Source organism: Tricharina praecox, assembly GCF_024521635.1.
Source record: "Tricharina praecox strain CBS 144465 chromosome Unknown BZA05scaffold_19, whole genome shotgun sequence".
NCBI lineage: Eukaryota > Fungi > Ascomycota > Pezizomycetes > Pezizales > Pyronemataceae > Tricharina > Tricharina praecox.
In genome coordinates this window covers 1-17009 of record NW_026250421.1, presented here as the reverse complement: position 1 = coordinate 17009, position 17009 = coordinate 1, and the positions used below count along the sequence as shown (strand labels likewise).

Below are 17009 nucleotides of genomic sequence, written 5' to 3'. Positions count from 1 at the left end.
TGACTAGAGTGAAGACGCGTGCACGTGATTGAGCTAATTGTAGAGTGAGTGCCTATGATTGACTCAATATAAAACTCAAATTCCTAACTAGATTCCTCGCAGATCGCCACGCCGGACAGACAGACAGAATGGTCCAAAAGCAAAACAAGACAAATTCACACCCAACAGATTTGAAAAAATAAATAAGATAGATAGATAGATAGCTAGAGAAAATTCCAACCTCGATCAATATAGGGAGCAAGTACGAAGGCAACAGAAACGGCACCCCGCGCGCGGCGGAGTACAAGTACAACGTAGGTACTCTCTCACATGATTGCGCAGAACCCACCACCGCTGGCATTCCTCCTTTCACGTTCCGCTTGCTCATCCGCCTGTCGTATCCTCTCACGCCGTAGGCGTTCGCGAGCCCACAACTGTTCCGCCATCTCCCGCCGTGCGTCCTCCTGCTCGGCGGCGGCGGCGCGGATGTGTCTAATCCGCTCTATATCTTCCCTCCTCGCCCTGGCCACACCCTCCTGCCCCAGCTCCGCAAAGAAATCCGCCCTGTACTCCCACGGCGGCGGTGGCGGCGGTGGCTCCTGCGGCAGCCCCGTCTGCTGGCGCTGGCGGGCGACACACGCCGCGCTCTCGATGTGGGCGTAGATTGTTTGGTCGCCGTCGGGGAAGGTTTCGAAGCACAGCCAGCACCAGTGCTGGCCGCACTTGCACGTCATGTGGTGACAGCCCTCGTTCTTCTCGACGTAGCTCTTGCACGTCGGACACTTCTTGACGTCGTGCTCGCCGCGCCACCCTTGGAACAGCTGCTCGCTGATCTCCGGGTTGGTCGCGCTCATGAACTCGTCGCACGTCTGGTTGTCGTGCGTTTCGGTGCAGCACGTGGTGCAGATCCCCACGAAGCATTGTGAGCACGTGAAGACTTTGCCGGTCGTGGTCACGCCGTAGACGGTTCCGCAGTCGGGCGTCGGGCAGAAGTGATACTCTTTTGGGTGAGTTTGGATGTAGGATGAGAAACTTTGGGTGATGTGGCGGTCCATATCTGCATTCGTGAGGAGGCTGCGGATAAAGGCGAGTGGGAACGGCGTTTTGCAGTTTCCTTCGTTGCCGAAGCACACGATAGGGTAGGTCGATGTATCGATCGTCGAGTTAATGTACTCGCTCGCACAGAGCTTGCAATAGACGTGGCCACAGGGAGGTTTGGTAGGTTGCTCGGCCGGGGAGAAACATGCTGCACAGTCGTCTTCCCCTCCTCCGGTGGCGGCATCCCCGTTCATCACTCCTCCATAGCGATGGATTTCCCCAGGCTGGCGCAGAAGGCGTTTGACCTCCTCGATCACCGCAGGGCTGCATGTAACGGTGAGACGCCTGTTCGGGAGATCGAGTATAACCTTGTCGGCTCCGAGAAGTTTCTGAACCCCGGCCAGACCTCCTCGATGCACAAGCCATAGTGACTGTCCCGACAAAGGGATATCATGTTGTTGACCCAGCAGGAGCCGATACTGCTCCGCCAATATCATCCTTGCCGCTTGTCGCTGCTCTTGCGTACCGTAAAGCGTCATGGTCCTGCTCCTGATGTCGAGATTGATATGGACACCAGTACGGTTCTTGACTTCGCGCATGACCTTGTGACCATCGATTCCCTTAAGTGTGGGATTCCACATGGCTCGTCCGTCTTCATCGCAGACTATCTCGCCGCGGAGCAGCTTTTGCATGGCCGTTTTGATACGGACTACGGCGGGACGACCTCGGCCGAAGATCCGCACCGTTACTGGCACGTAGCGGTCGTATATCACAACTCGGGCCGGCGAGTCGTCGCCTGCGTCCCACTCCTTCGCTTTTCCTGCGCGCACAATCTCTCGTTCCTTCGTCCGCTCGGCCACCTCCAGAGCTACCACCTCTTCCTTGACCGCCTTGAAGATGTCGACGGGGATGCGGAAGGTAGCGTTGTACGAGAGATTGATATTCAGTGTGGTGTTACCCAAGAAGCCATGCTTCTTGCCATCATTCTCCCGGTAGAATTTTCTGGCATGGTCGGCGCTCTCAACATCGATCAGGACCCTCTGCTTGCTGTCAGCCGGGTGGGATACAATCTTCCAGTCTGTAATCTTCGTCCCATCAAAGAGGCTGCGAACATAGGCCACGACATCATCGCGGGAGACATCGAACTTTGGTTCCTTCATATTGAGCGACTCGAAAGTGAAGATACCGCGCAGATCAACTTCAGTCGTCGCCCGATCCAATCCGACCAGCAAAACCCTGTGCGACCGGGTCCCCGGCCGCGGCGGTTGCGGTAGACATTTATACCGTTGCCCGCGAATCTCCTTGATCCTTCCAGCCGTAGCAACCGCAGCATCTACTTCGCTCTGTTGCGAGAACTGCAGATACGCAGCTTTGGCAGGTTGAAACCAGGAGCACTGGATCTTCGTCACATCATCACTGGCGCTCGTGGGTTTCAACGCCCTGGCCGCCAGCGTCCCATCTTTCCACTTCCTTCCATCCAACGCCTTGATCGCGGCATCCGCCACGAGGACGTCGTCATAGTTCACCACTGCCTGCAGTTTGTCCCCACGCACAAAGGTCCTCACCGCCTGCGGCGGCAGATCGGGTTTGAACTCGCGTGCGATAGTCAACGCCTCCTGCATCGACGTGTTCTTGGGTAGGCCCTCGATCACCGCCGAAGGCGAGGTTACGTCCGTGGACTGGATGGTTAAGATTTCCAAGCCGGGCCCGAAACGGACCGCCATGTACCCGCCCATCAGTTTGTCTTGGTGCGGGGACTCTTCTGGCTCCTTCCGTGGAGGCTGCTCCACAAACCGTCTCTAAGTCCGCATTAGCCACAGCCTCCACATATCAAACACCGGGGAAAACAAACCGTTATCTCCCCCTCTTTCCCCTTCTTGACACCAACCAGAAGCTCCTTGATCGCCATTTCTAGCTGCGCCGCCCCGGTGGTGGTGGGGTTCATGTTCGTCGGGAAATTATTTCCAGTCGGCACTGGTCTGCCGCCCCTTCCACGACGCCGTCCCGAACCCCGACCTCTGGTCGGTGGTGGTGGTGGTCGCTGTTGTTTATTTGCCGGCGCCGCAGCGACGTCGTGCGAGAACCTGCAGTTCTCGCCGAAGTTGCAGGAGCTTTCGAGGAAGAATCTGCACGGGCCCGTGAAACGCCGTGGGCCCGTCGGGGGAAGGTTGGACATTTTTGCTCGTGTGCGGGGTGAATACGGGTATCTAAGGCTGAAGGTACTTGGTTATCTACTATATCGAGTAGAGTATATAGAAGCTCAAGCTCTAGCGTCGGTCAGGCAGAAAGACTATCTATGTAGCCTTGGAGGTGATTTGTCGAGAAAGTGAGGGTTTGGACGAGTGCTTGATTGAGATTGCTGGATGCTGGATGCTGAACGTTTTACCGTCCGCAATGGGGGCTGGGGGTGGGCTGGCCTTTTGTCCAATTCCCCTCACACCCCGCACGAGGCCTCCTCTGCACAGTACCGTACATACGTGTGTCATATCTTCTGTGCGACGCTGTTTGGGGTCGACCGGCGAACATTTTATCAGGCGGTAACGGTCAGCGGAAGCGGTGATTGGACACCGCTGAATTGTCTTTGTTTTTTAGTTTTTTTTCATCAGAAGGCAGCAGCCATTTAGAGTACCAATCGAAAAGCAATCCAGTGCAGGATCGCTGATGGCCCCGCGGGGACTGTATAGGTAAATGTAAGTATGATATGTTCTTGGTTCCAAATCGTCATAGACCCCAATGGTAGACCGCACAAATACCTGAAACTCGTCCAAAGTCAAAGCTCCGACCAGAGCTGGCCCTACAGGGACTAAATATAGATGAGGGGAAGCTGACAAGCTGTCGCTATCCAACGGCCCGCCCCGGGGATGGCTAAGCGGCTCGGGAAAACCTCATGCTGGGGAACGGGGTCAATTTTATGTATCTGCTATGTACAAATTCGTTAGGAAGAAGGCAAAAGAAAGCTCCAGTGACGGAAGGCCTACATTAGCGGGGAAACAAGCTTTTGAGCACCCCAATGCCGCCAGGGCCGCCAGGAAAACAAAAAAAAAGCCTGGTAAACCGTAAAATGTCCCGTTGTCTAAACGTAAATAGTGGGTCGTAGATACATCACACGAGTGATGGTCTAAATCTCCTAAAATTACGACGGTCTGTTCTAAAATTTGGACAGCCGGGCTAAAAAAAAGGGCCGGTGTCGGTATTGATGCCAAGTTCCAACCTGAAGGGCCCAAAAATGGGCTCGATCTTTTCGAGACAATCTTATGAGTCGACGTTATATTTACTACATCTTTCTATCCCCCCGTCGTAAAACCATTACCATATCTATCAAAGAAAGAAGAAAGGAAATCCCGCACTGCTTCTGCATTACAACCTCTAGAATCATCTTATCAATGGGAAAAACTACAAGACCATCATACATACATGGTTGAGAAAACAAAAGCAGAAGAAGCAAAATCATGAATCAGACAACATTATCATCACCCGGAAACAGAAGCAGAAGCAGAAGCAGAAACAGAAAAGAGAACACCATTCGCCCATCCATCAAATCATCATCATCATTAAGTATCAATCATCAATCAAAAGCCTCTCGGAACACTAGTAACATCCGGTCTTCCATACGCGCCACGAGACGCACTCCGCTTCCCCTTCTTACTGTCTTTCAACTTGTCGAGGAGATTGTCCAGCAGGAAAGCACCGCCACTGCTCCCGCCACTGCCAGCACTACCAATCTCGGGACTATTCCTGCCCCTCGTCGGCGTCGACGTCGCCGTCCGTAGGTCACCAGGCAAACTCTCGGGATCGGACGCTTCAGCCGCCTCGTCAAAACTAGTACCTAGTTTCTGTTTAACCAATGACCTCTGGTTCTGGCCGAAATAGTTGCTGCTTTGGTATGACAGAGAAGACGACGGTGAAGAGTGATTGGATGAGGATGGGGGGATGGCAGCAGCACTACTAGATGATGGTCTGAAAGGTGCATACCCTCTGAAAGCTGTGCTACTTCCTCCACCACCAGTGATCGGAGGCGGCGCAGGCGCTGTGAACGCCGTTGGTGTCATGATCCCGGGGCGGTTATCGTCGCCAAGGAGTGTGCGCTCGCGTATTACGGGCGTGGAAGTAGAAGAGGAGGGGAAGAGCGTTGATTCGCCGAAACTCGCCTGGAAGCTAGCGACGCTTGGAGTGCGGACCATGGAGGCAGTGTTGAGGATGGCAAACACCCTGGTATCGTAGAGCTGCGGGACCGTTTCGCCTTCCGCGTCCGTCGACGTGCCTGTGTCGTGGCCACCAAAGAACTCGTCCAGATCTCCAAGCCGAAGCACCGTATCGCTGAATCCTCCCTCGCCGCGACCATCCTCGGATAGCATAGTCGCCGTACGATCTGGTAGCGATGTGTAGGAATAGTCCTCCATGTGGAATTGGACATCGGGAGTCTGTGGTGCGTCCACGCCGGATTCCTCTGCCGAGATGGCATCCTGACAAGTATAGAAGACGGCGTGTACATTGTCTCTAGTCATGCCGGCGTGGATCGCGGGCATCGGAATAGCCCAGCCGCTTTCGTCGGGAACCCCGAATAGCGTCTGTGTCTTTTCGTACTCCTTGCGGATGTTGCGACCACCCATACTCATGCGCATAACGTGGCGATCCATCGGCCCGCCAGAGATGGTAAGCATTTTGTCGAGAACTTCGAGGGCTTGCTCGACATAATCCGTTTGTAGAAGTCGCAGGAGTGGAGATATGAGGTCTGCACCGACACCGGCGAAAGCGGGCTTCCGCATGTCGATGTAAGGGACGACGACGGTCAAAACCTCCATAGTCTTAAGCTTCATCCACCTGAGCTCGTTCGACAGCAGTCCAACTAGGAAGATGAGGGCCTGAGCTTCGTATTCCGGGAAGAAGGTCTCTCTCAAGGCGTTGACGGTTTGCTGAATAAAGTCCTTCCGTGACCTGAATTGCTGCGCAGAGAAGAGTCTCATCACTCTTGCCAATGATTTCGATTCCTGTGCTTCCGCAAGTAACTTGAGCCATTCGGCGCAGCGCACAACAGCTTCCCCCGGTGTTCCTTCCTCCATCTCCTGCGAGAACCGAGGAAGATTCGCCAGGGTCGCATACAGCAATCGAGTCTCGCCCCCCATAAGGTCATTCGTAGGGATTCCATTGAGCTTGTCGAAAACCCTCATGGTCCGTTTTAGGCACACGGAGCTGCGCAAGCCCTTGTCAATCAAAGCCTGCAATCCCTCGAATGTTCCCACCCACTTAGGCGGGAATGCCGCCATGATGAATTCGACTTTCTCGGGATCGCATAGATCTACTTTATCGAGAAGCATTTCCAGGATGCTCAGAGCCTCCATGAACTCGGCCTCGTGGATCGTGTCCAGGCAGGCCACTGTTGCCCAGAATAGCTGAGGATACTGCAGCAAGTACTCCCCGTCCATCTCGGAGACGATAGCGTTGAGTGTGATCAAGATCTCCATCGCAAACATCCGGATATCCGTCACATCATCTGCGATAGTATTAGACAAGCGCGCTAGCATGTCCGCCAAAGTTACGTGGTCGATCGAGGTGAGAAGGCATCTGAAAACCTGGAATGATCGACAGGCAAGGTGCCGGACAGGGCACGTGGTAGCCCAGCTAAGTGCAATCTTGCCCCATTGGCCCTTGAGCTCTGGGAAGATCGAAAACATCTCCAGAACAGACGAAATCATATGCTCCATAGATTCCGGCACGCGGAGACCGCGTTCTTCTATCGAAGAGATATCGTCGTAGCTCCAGTGGGTTTTGGAATCCCTCTGCCGGACTGTCTCGATGAACTCGAGGGTCGCATGGCGTTGTTCGTGGTGTTCTTCATCGTGAAGGACCGGAATGACCAACTCGTGGATGAGGTGAATAAGCATCTCCTTCGCCTGCTCTTGAACTAGGGGTACATAGTGATCCCACAGCACAAAGATGACTTGCAGGAGAAGTGTGAGTTTGTCCGCCATCTGTGGCACAGGTCCAACCAGCAAGTCGACCATCAAAATCATAGCAAGATGACCATACGAGAAACCCGTTGGCTTCCCGCCTTCTGGCACAGCCTCCTTCAAATTGGCGACATAGGGGAACATTGATCCATCTGGGATCGGCGAGGGCTCACGCATGGCGATGGTCATGAGCTTAGGTTGCAAGTAGATCGCGAGAGCCTCCACCAACTTTGTCCCGGCCGGAGTCTCCGACAGAAAAACGATGATCTGTTTGCCGAACTCCACAAAGCTCTGTTCGCGGCGCTCTAAGCTTTGATTGATGATGAAATCAAGGATAACCTGAACGTTGCCCATGTATGGTGCAGTTGCGAGGGATTGCCAGACCGCTTGGATCTCGCTATGAATCTTGCTGCTGAACTTCACAGTGATCTCAAAAAGGTTGGCGAGAACCATATATGATGACGGTGAAAGCTCGCCGCTTGGCTCCAAGGTAAGATCGATCTGTTGGATCCAGGGTAATAGCGCATGGAGGATGTCACGCTGTGCCTTGCCTTCCGTGAGATTGAAGAACATTGTGAGCTCCGAGAAGACGAAGACGGCGAGATTACAGTAATACAACGAAAGCGTCTTCGATAGCTGAAACTGCGCTCGTTTGTACACAGCCACCGTCTTGTCTGATATTGAAACCTCGAAATCCTGGACACGAGACATGCCGAATTCACCCTCCTCGGTAACTCTGAGCAGTTTTGCGGCCTGCAATCGAATATCTGCATTTTCGTCTCCGAGCTTGAAGAGACATAGAGTCATGATCTTCCATATGCCATCCAAATAATTCGGGACCTCTTTGAGAACTTCGCAAATGACCGAAAAGTAACTTTGCGTTGCTTTGGACGATGACTCGTAGACATAGCACAAGCGTATAGCATCGTTGAGAAGAGTAGTCTTCTGATTGTGCAAGAGGATATTCTTCAGTGCCCTTCGACCGATCCGATGTGTCCGATCACTTGGGGTTGCAAAGATTGACTCGATCCATCGGAAAAGCTCGTCGAAATTGAACGATAGCATCGCATTGCTTCCGGCGCCGACTTCTTCCATAACAGGGCCAGCCTTCGTTTCATCAGCCAATGTATTCTCTGACGCGGATGTAGGGGAGGAGACTACTTACACAGAGAGAAGCCATAGCACTCAAGGCAGCAATCTTCAGATTCCTCTTTTCTATCTCCATCGCTGCCGAAAGGGTTCCCGGGTCCGAAAGGTCTCGTTGGAGGGTCATGAGAGACCTCCGCATCAGATCCTCCCTCTCCTTGACCACCTGGTAGTTGGGTCCATGACCACACCAGTCTTGCATCAGGATGAATATGGAATATCTCCCCTCAAAGGGTAGCCAAACCTCCGGCTTGTCAGTCCTCTTGATACCCTCGTACAACTCCTCGGTGAGCCCGCAGAAGTACCGGCGAAGTTTCTGGTGCTCCCAATCATTCTGAACCTCCGGATCGTTCAGGAAGGTCTTCATATCCTTGATAAAGGCAACCATATGTCTCAAAATCCAGATGTCTTTGTACACTTCCTCCTTTTGGAGAAAATGCGACGTCAGTTGAAACACGTGCGTAACCTCAGCGCGAAGCCGATCCTGTCTACGGTTCCTTCTCGGTGAGTGGATTCCGCGCCCCCTCTTATCATCCGTTCCCCATTTCAGCACTGTAGGTTGCAGGCTTTCGATCAACGTCTTGTATAGGTTGATGTTGATGTTCCCAAGGCCCGAAACCACCGCCTCCCGGATCATTAGATTATCAACGGCCAATAGTGGAATCACCATTTGGAAGACCGCCCTGGCCGACGTGATACGGTCCAAATGAACTGGAGCCAGTGGTGTCTGGTTCTTCGATGGTATTCGGTTGTGCTGTGGAGTGTGAGGTTGAGGCGTTGTCCTTTCTCCGTCTGTCGAAGTCAAGGTCGCGCATGCTACAATGAGGTATAGTTTCCATTGCTCGATCATCAATTCCGGACTGGTTGGAGGCAGTGTTCGCAGTACTGGCCGGGCGATTTCCAAAGGACCCGCCGCGGGAGCTGTATGCGACTGAGCGGCAGCGCAAATGGATTGATGCAGTTGAAGCAACCGACCGCACACCAAATCCCGACAGAGCACGACCGTGGTGAGGCAACGCTCGACACAGACCCGAATCAAGCTAGGGAAGATACGGAACCATAAGCTAGAGTCGTAATGGTTATCACTGACCGCCATGTGTACCAAGGCGTCCTTCATTTTCGATCCTTTTAGCTCGCGTTGCAGCCTACTCCGCTCAGCAATCGGTAGATTCTCGTCATTGAGATTCATAACATTGAGAGAGTCGCCTTCCAAGATGTGGATCACTCTTGGACACATCTCAATGGCTGTAGACCTGCTCGACTGTCGCGAATGGCCTGGCTTTGGCTGATTCGGATCCACATCTGATAGAACCGCATCGAACTCGGTGATGAGCCGGAGGACCATAATTGCAAACCTTCTGACCACTCGAGACTGAGAGCACAGGAAGAAGAGACCATTGGACTCGATCTCCTCAACATACGCCTGAACGCTAGAATACTCAAGTTCCTCACTACGGTTCCCGAGTCCCCTATCGTCCAGAGATGCATCCAAGTCATTCATTGCTGCCACAGCCGCATCCTGTGATCGTTTGACCTTCTGCTTGATCGTTTCCAACCAGATGGTCAATAGCTCGATGTAGAGTTTCAAGGTGTTTTCAATGTGGGTATTCCCAAGCATGCCACCGTCGGAAATTGTCGAATACCGCTCGTCAAAGGCGAAAATGAACCGAGCAAAACCAATAATAACTTGCTGGGAGTTGTACTGCCTGGCGATGCTCTTTAGGGCATTTGCCGATGCTATCGCAACGCTGTGGTCGATATGCGCCGTCCCTTTGCATAAAAGGCTGACTACCTTGTGAAATGGTATATTCGGAGGTAGACACCGCGGAAGTGCCTCGATGGCAACACACAGCAAGTCATAGAACCCCTTGCTCTGTTCGGCGGAAGTGAGAGCATCGTCCTTGCTGCCAAAGAGAAATTTGGACTCCAGGGGGGTCTTCTGACCAGCTAGCCGTTCGTCCAGAACAACCTGGCCCCCAAAGTTGCTGTCGCAGAGCACAATGATCTTGCCCAGCACTTCGCAGAACCGATCGTAGTATTCCTTGGCCGTTTCGCCGAGTTTGTCGATGGCGACTGCCTGTGACCGGCGGTCGACCTTCACTTTGAGTCCATCCTTCTTGTCCGCCTCAATCTTCGCTAACCATGTGGATGTTGGGGGTATCTTCTCGGAGTGACTCGACGCAAAGGTAACTGGAAATGGCGGTTGACCGGCATCCCCCTTTTCCAGATCCGACATTATGGCCAAAAATGCCCGGATCCCCACCATCATGCCCTCCGGTGACAAATCTTGCAGCTTCAGCGAGTGACTTCCGGAAAGGAGGTCTACATTCAACAACGGAAAGATGATGGTTCTGAAACAGAGATCCTGGTGCTTGAACCCAATGAATCTGATAAGCTGTATGCAGGGCTCGACCACCTGTTTCTCCGCCGTAACAAGAGGCTTCTCCTTCTTCTCCTTCTTCAGGAGGATGTTTATGACGTCTTCCAGCTTCTTGGTCATGACGTTGAGATTTTCGGAGCATCTAAAAAGATACGTCCACACCAAGCGCGCCAAGGTCTGCACAATCGGAACCCTCATTGATCTGTCCTTATCTCGTAGTTTTGGAAGATGAGTTTCAACGAGAGGCATCCAACACTGAGTGAAGACTTCGTACGGGCTGACACACAGCAAGGTTCCCATCACTGGAAATGCAGTGTGCCAAAGCCGTGGCTTGGACATCATTTCGTTCAGCCTAGGATGCAAGAGATTTACAAACTCCATCCAAGTCGGATGGTTGAGTTCCGTAGTAGCCGAAGCTGCGACCGGTAGAAGGAGCTTGGTGAAGATCTCGCAGTATGCGGTCCTTACAGTCGGACCCGGCGCCTTCGCAAAAAATTTGGCCAGTGATACCATGAATTCTGCAGACTCCTCAAGCACGTTTTCCGGATAGAACTTCAAACACAGAGTTCAGCAACTACAATCCGAAATGCTAGACAGGGGTTACAAACCTTCAACTTGATGTAGCTCATTCCCTTCACGACTAATGCTACCTTGGCTTCGTTGGTTGCTGCTCCCGCATTGTCACACTCCTCGAGATCGACAAAGAAGCGATCCGTCACTCGCTCAAAGTCTATGCTGCTCATCACGCCCAAAAGTTGACCAAACAAAGTCCAATTGGCCAATCTCAGTGGGGAGCTCGCCAGAACGTCTGGATCTGCGGACTTTAGTTGGTTGAAGATGATGTGCTCCAGCTTCGCCATATCCTCTGTAACGCGATCTAGGGTCGTCTGCCCAATTACTTCGATTAATACCCGACAAAGTATGTATATTGCAACCGTTGTCCGTCTGTCCGCCACCAATGAGCCTTCTCGCGCCGCCGGGTTTCCATCCATCGGCCCGTTAGGCTCCGTATTTCTCCTCGGTAAAGCGTATCGAGCTTGCGCCGCCGACTCCTGTCGTTGATGTGCTGCCGCGTCGCTCTTACTCTTGCGCCAGATCATAAGGCTATCGATGACGGGCTTCGGTTTGTGCCTAGCAATATACCCCAAAGAGCCTATGAGCTTGTCGAACGCCGGATCCACGCCAGGCCCGCATATGCTCTCGACATCGGGCTCTTTCTCGAGAGGATGGTTCGGCGGGAGACAGCTGTTGACTTTGCGTTCTGCCAGCCGCACGAAATTGGTGAATAGTATGTGTAGCGCGTACTCGGCGGGGGTCTTACACTCCTCCTCTCGGCTCTTGGAATGGTGGTGCGAATGCGAGTGGTGATGCCGCCGCGGAGGCTGCTGTATCTGCATTACCGCCGGCGTAGTATGTTGCGGAAACAACCCGGGCCGCTCTGTCGGTTGTGCGCCCATATTATTGCCGACCCCCGCTCCTGATGATGTTCCTGGCCGTGCTCCGATAGCTGAGGGCGTCGAGGGCGCGGTAACTGGCGACGAGGGTATCTGGGGGAGGTGTATCTGTGCTCTGCCATCGCCGTTGCTGACGCTGGCGATATTCATCATTGTTATTGGGGTCGACGGGACCTGCGACATGTGTATCGAATCTTGGGTGGCGGGGGACAGCGGCGACGTCGCGGGAGAGTTGACGAACGAGCCCGAGCGAGAATGGACGCCGGCGGATCTGTGCGGCACACCGTTTACGATCGACGTTTGCCTGTGGTGCGCATGGGGGGATGAACCGTAGGCCGAGTTTGAGGGGCGTCGTTCTAACCGCCCGTTTTCTGGTCGTGGGGATTGGCTTCGTGGCTGGTGAACGCCGGCCATTTCTGGCGACAGTGGTCGATAGGGGTGTGTTTCAGGACAATGACGTTTCGCGGTAAACGGTTATGGCGTCAAGCGACGAAAGGATTAGATTAAAGGCTGAATATCCGGGCCAGCAAAGACAAGAGGCTTCTGGCAATTTGGGTGACTGTAGAAAGTACCTGAAGATACTTCTAATTCCAAGGCTGGCAGAAGGAGGGGATGTTCCGAGAAGTAGTGGTTATCACGTGGATAGCGCGGAAGTTGAGCTGAGCGAGAGGCAAGGATGAGCTATACTCAGGGTTCGGTTGTGTTGCATCAAACAGCCAATTGGCAAGCGCCCCTCGTGCAAATGGCCATTCGACGAATTTTTTGATTACCAGCAGAGGGTCGCTCGACGGGCTGTCTCCTCGTCGAACTGCCATGGACCCGGTGAACAAGTCAGGTACATTATGTAAGTACTTACATACCACTTCTTTGGTGAGGATATCCGAGGGTTTCGCCCGTGCGTTTCAAACGTTCAAACCCGTATCAACATGCGAATTCAAACTGCACCAGTACAAAACATACCATAGAGCCGGTCATCCGCGATGGAAAATTGACGTCTTCAGGACCGAGAGGCCGCGACACTTGAGGACGGGGTAAGTTGAAGCATGCGCCGTTAACGCCAGTTGCCAGCCGCCAACCGCCGGCCCTCCGCGAAACTCCCCAGATTGCACTGCACTAAAGCTGCATGGAAAGCTTGAACCGTTGCCGAATCATCCGGCTCTCACTGCATGTACTCTACGCGGTCTGCAGGAAAATATGGTCGGAGCTAGACTTGGATAGTATGGGCGTCCCAGCAATGGCTCGATCATAGATACTGACTCGATCCTGGTGATGATTGGTCTGGAAGGCAGTATGCGAAACCGATTGGTGGTATCTCTCTCCCTCACTCCCTCTCACCCAAGAATGTGTTGGGTCAACGGGTTACCGAGCTGCTTGTAGCCCTGGAGAAGCTTTGGCTTCATATTCCTAATAGAGCCCATCGAGATCTCAAGTACCTGGCGGAGGGCAATGTCGTCCGGAGAAACGGACGAATGTTTAGAGAACTCAACTAGCAAGAATACCTGAGCAGACTCGGGTCCGTGCTGATGTATCATCAAATAGGCGTGGACAGATGTGAAGTCACAGAGCATCGTTCACAGTGTCCTTTCCCTACACAATCCCAATGACCGGGCACAATGGTACAGTATTAAGCCCACAAGGGGACAATGGTCGAATTGAACTTTCTATATATTCTAGTTGGAAGACGGGTCGCTCTTGATCCGAAAGATGTAGGCCGAGCTGACAGCGTTCCACGCGTTCATGTACTTCTGCATGCAGTTGGTCAAGCACGTCTACCGTAACCAACACCACATTAGAAGGACCGCCCCCGGTGTGAACAGGATGTAGTGGACGTACGGTCTCTCCGCCGGACAAGCTGCTTCCGGGCTTTGGCACGCACTTCTCGAAGCAGTTGGAGTTGATTTTCTGGGTTGTCGGATCTCAGCGGGGCGGTTGCAGTAGTGGGGATGGCGGGATTGGCGGGGAATAGAGACGCACATCAATAAGAACACGGGCGTTCTCAATGTTCTGCTGTTGCTGCAGTGTCTGCATCAACATCTGTGTCGCAACCAACCGTGGTTAGCAAATGTAGATGCTCACACTCCCGGATGGAGGTAGGTCCCCAAAGTACCTGCTTCTTGTCTTCCTTGGACTGATTTCCGTTCAGCCCGAACATTCCGGATACGTTCTCCATGGTTTCGGTGGTGTTGAGTATGAAGTGGTGGAGGAGTACGGGAGGGTTGGTGGAAGTGGGATGGTTGATGACGATGAGAAAGAATCCAAACGGGTGGCTTGGCCGCAGGGTTAGGGTCTGGAATCTCTGGATGGCTATTCTAGAAAGAAGGTTTGTTCCGTCGACCGTCGATGGGGTGTGCGGCTGTCCGTTTGTCTCTCTGCTCCGTCATGATCGCTCTCATCACCAACACAAAATGAAGGTCTGAGCATGAAAAGAACCCGAATCAGCCAGCTTAGCAAGACTACCGGACGCCACAAACCCCACAAGATGTAGGATATCGACAATCGATAGCACGCAACGACGGGAGCTAGATTCTGCGGAAAGAGGACCGCATCGTTTGGTAAGGCGGAACCGCGCGATGATGGGGCCACTCCATATTATGATGCATGTCGACCTCCAGCAATTGGCATCACTGGAGCCCAGTCGGCGCTGGATATAAAGGCGGATGTGGTTCTAAAGCAAAGGAACCGGTTCAGATGGGCGCGCGGATGAGTGCGGGGTTGCGAATATGGCGACCCTATTGGGCAGGACTTGAGCAATGAACGACGGCATGGGAATTGTCGAGAAGACGAACGGACAGAGATGAGAGCATTCTCGCTCCATACGAGACTCCCCTTTGCAGTTCCCTCCATCCGAAAGGACTCCCCCACTGCAGTGACCGGACGGCAAGTTGAGATGGCATTCTGCTTTCTGGGCGTTTTCCGTATGATAAGAAAAACAAAGATGAGGAATGCTCGTGTTCGGGATATTTTTATAGACATTTTCGTAGCCAACGCCTGTTGATTTCGGAACATGGCGAGCTGTTGAAACCAAACCTAGGTGGACCCTGCGGGGAATTCAGAAAGTCGGAGTAGGAGAGACCGACCAACTTCCCTGTACCTTCCCCCACAACCCTCCCTCACCACGGCCACCATCACCCCCAGAGTGCCAAACGCCCAATAATAAACCACGACACCAACAATCAATAGCAATAACAGTACTCGACACTGGCACTGACACTGGCACTGGCTCCCATTCGTTCATACCTTGGATATTGTCTCCGCCAAAGAAAGAAAAAAAGAAGAAAGAAAAGAATTCCATTGTGCCTCTCCCGCGCCGAGCTTGAAACCAGCTTCGTGCGCCTTCTTTCACAACCTCGTTTGCCCCCGGAAGCGACCAGTTTGTCTTGTCCATTCGGCCAAACCTCTTGCCTTCGCTACCGTCACCGCCTTCCTCTCGCGGATACACACTGACTACGTCCAAATTTTCGTCAGTTGATCAACGGAACATCGACAGCTCCCCTCGCTTGTGGATCTCGTCCATTGCTCGCCAGTGCAGAGAGAGCTCGTTTGTACTGAGCTACTAACCACTTACTCTACCTTCGGACCAACTATCGCCGCCGCCGCTGCCGCCCGATCGAAGACCCCGCTGGCTTTACGAACGATTTTACTACTCATCTAACTTCCGCCGATCGTATCCGCAAGCTCTTTCCGATTCGGTCCATCATCCAGCGGGCATACGGCAGAGCTAGGGCGTCCCTCGGCGCGGAGTGGGGGGGGAATTTTATGGTCCGCCGGCGGCGTTGGGGATGGAGCCTCCGCACTTCGCTGGAGTATACGACCCTTGGGGGTTACAGGAGGAGATCCGATTATTGAAGGTGGCGCAATTTGAGCATGCAGAGCGTCTCTCGCAGCATTCCGAGCGTTTGGGCAAACTGGAGAAACGACATGACGATTCGCGGATAAGGTCGCTGTGGAGCTCGGCGTCTCCATTTCCGGCTCCGCTTTCGACTTTTTCTCAACGTAGGTGCTGCGTATCACCTCCAGGAGAAGGGGGGGCGGAGGGTGGACTGGTCGATGGTGGACTGACATGGGGGTGGATTAGAACCTCCTAACGCCGAACCGGGAAACTTCAACGTGTACGAACAGCAGCACAATCTTGCCTTGTCCGGGCTACAGCTCGATGAGGTCGACGTTCCGAGGCGGGGAGCTTCTCGAGCAAACAGTGTACGATTTGATGATAGCGCCACTACAAATCACTGGATCCACGATTCTCCCGGTACCAGCGACTACTTCCAGCGGCCGGTGGGTGGCATCGGCGGGTACGCCCTGACGGAGAGGTCATCCTCACACAAGTCGGACAATCGGTCCGACGGCAGGCAGAGCTTGCGGTCATTCGGCGAAGGAGCTAGCTCCTCGTATGAGGGGGACCACGGCACGGTATTCCGACCTCCGACGAGAGGCTCCGATATCTTGGATTCGTGTTTACATCGCTCATCTGCCCCACGGGTAGGCCCTGCCCCCGCAGTGGTGCGCTGCTGGCTAGATGCCCCATCCTCCCACGAGCCACTTCTATACGCCGTGTTTTGCACTGGCTCAGCTAGATCATCCATAGAGATGTCGCTCGTCGCCCATCTCGGCCTACAAGACCGCATAATCCGCACATCCTCCGGCGACTCCAAGATCGAGCTTGCGGTTTTTCTCCCGGACGCGATAGTCCAACAGCACTCCCGGATCACTGGTCCCTCCAAACTTCCGCGTCTAACGGTAGAATTCACGATCCTCCCGGTGCGCGCGCCGAAATCGAAGGAGGGCGAGAAGATCCGCATATTCATCGGCAGCGATGTCATCGCCTCGCATATGGGAGATGTGCTCTTCTCGCAGAGCAAGGTTTTCCTGCATGTCGATGACGGGAGAAAGGTTTTTGTTCCTTTTATCAGGCCCGAGGCCGAGGAGACTTTTGGAGATATCTTCACCGCCCATTCGAGGCATTATGAGCCGAAGCCGGATGAGATGAATAATGTAACTCTAGCTGCTACCGGTGGAGGGGAAACTACAGTGGGCTTTGATGCTACCGGCGGGGGGAGGTCACAC

The 17009-nt window shown here is 53.5% G+C and overlaps 4 protein-coding genes across 4 annotated transcripts; 1 reads left to right on the top strand and 3 right to left on the bottom strand.

Annotated features, from left to right (window-relative positions):
• Nucleotides 1-60: 60 nt before the first annotated feature.
• On the bottom strand, nucleotides 61-3451 carry BZA05DRAFT_375881 (uncharacterized protein). Its single transcript, XM_051481800.1, has 2 exons — nucleotides 2870-3451; nucleotides 61-2816 (listed from the first exon to the last, which is right to left on the bottom strand). The coding sequence occupies exons 1-2, from the start codon at nucleotides 3191-3193 to the stop codon at nucleotides 306-308; spliced, it is 2835 nt and encodes a 944-aa protein (XP_051337660.1). The 5' UTR covers nucleotides 3194-3451; the 3' UTR covers nucleotides 61-305.
• An 824-nt stretch (nucleotides 3452-4275) lies between these two features.
• Nucleotides 4276-12653, bottom strand: BZA05DRAFT_403355 (cell morphogenesis N-terminal-domain-containing protein). Its single transcript, XM_051484193.1, has 3 exons — nucleotides 11100-12653; nucleotides 8131-11043; nucleotides 4276-8072 (listed from the first exon to the last, which is right to left on the bottom strand). Exons 1-3 carry the CDS (start codon nucleotides 12357-12359, stop codon nucleotides 4587-4589), a joined length of 7659 nt encoding a protein of 2552 aa, XP_051337659.1. The 5' UTR covers nucleotides 12360-12653; the 3' UTR covers nucleotides 4276-4586.
• An 868-nt stretch (nucleotides 12654-13521) lies between these two features.
• Nucleotides 13522-14220, bottom strand: BZA05DRAFT_403354 (Tim10/DDP family zinc finger-domain-containing protein). Its single transcript, XM_051484192.1, has 4 exons — nucleotides 14053-14220; nucleotides 13920-13979; nucleotides 13779-13847; nucleotides 13522-13714 (listed from the first exon to the last, which is right to left on the bottom strand). Exons 1-4 carry the CDS (start codon nucleotides 14113-14115, stop codon nucleotides 13616-13618), a joined length of 291 nt encoding a protein of 96 aa, XP_051337658.1. The 5' UTR covers nucleotides 14116-14220; the 3' UTR covers nucleotides 13522-13615.
• A 1540-nt stretch (nucleotides 14221-15760) lies between these two features.
• BZA05DRAFT_314095 (uncharacterized protein) lies at nucleotides 15761-16898 on the top strand (the record flags this gene model as incomplete). Its single annotated transcript, XM_051480353.1, has 2 exons — nucleotides 15761-15938; nucleotides 16021-16898. Coding segments are annotated over 2 exons (1056 nt in total), but the record flags the coding sequence as incomplete, so codon positions are not given.
• Between the last annotated feature and the right edge of the window lie 111 nt (nucleotides 16899-17009).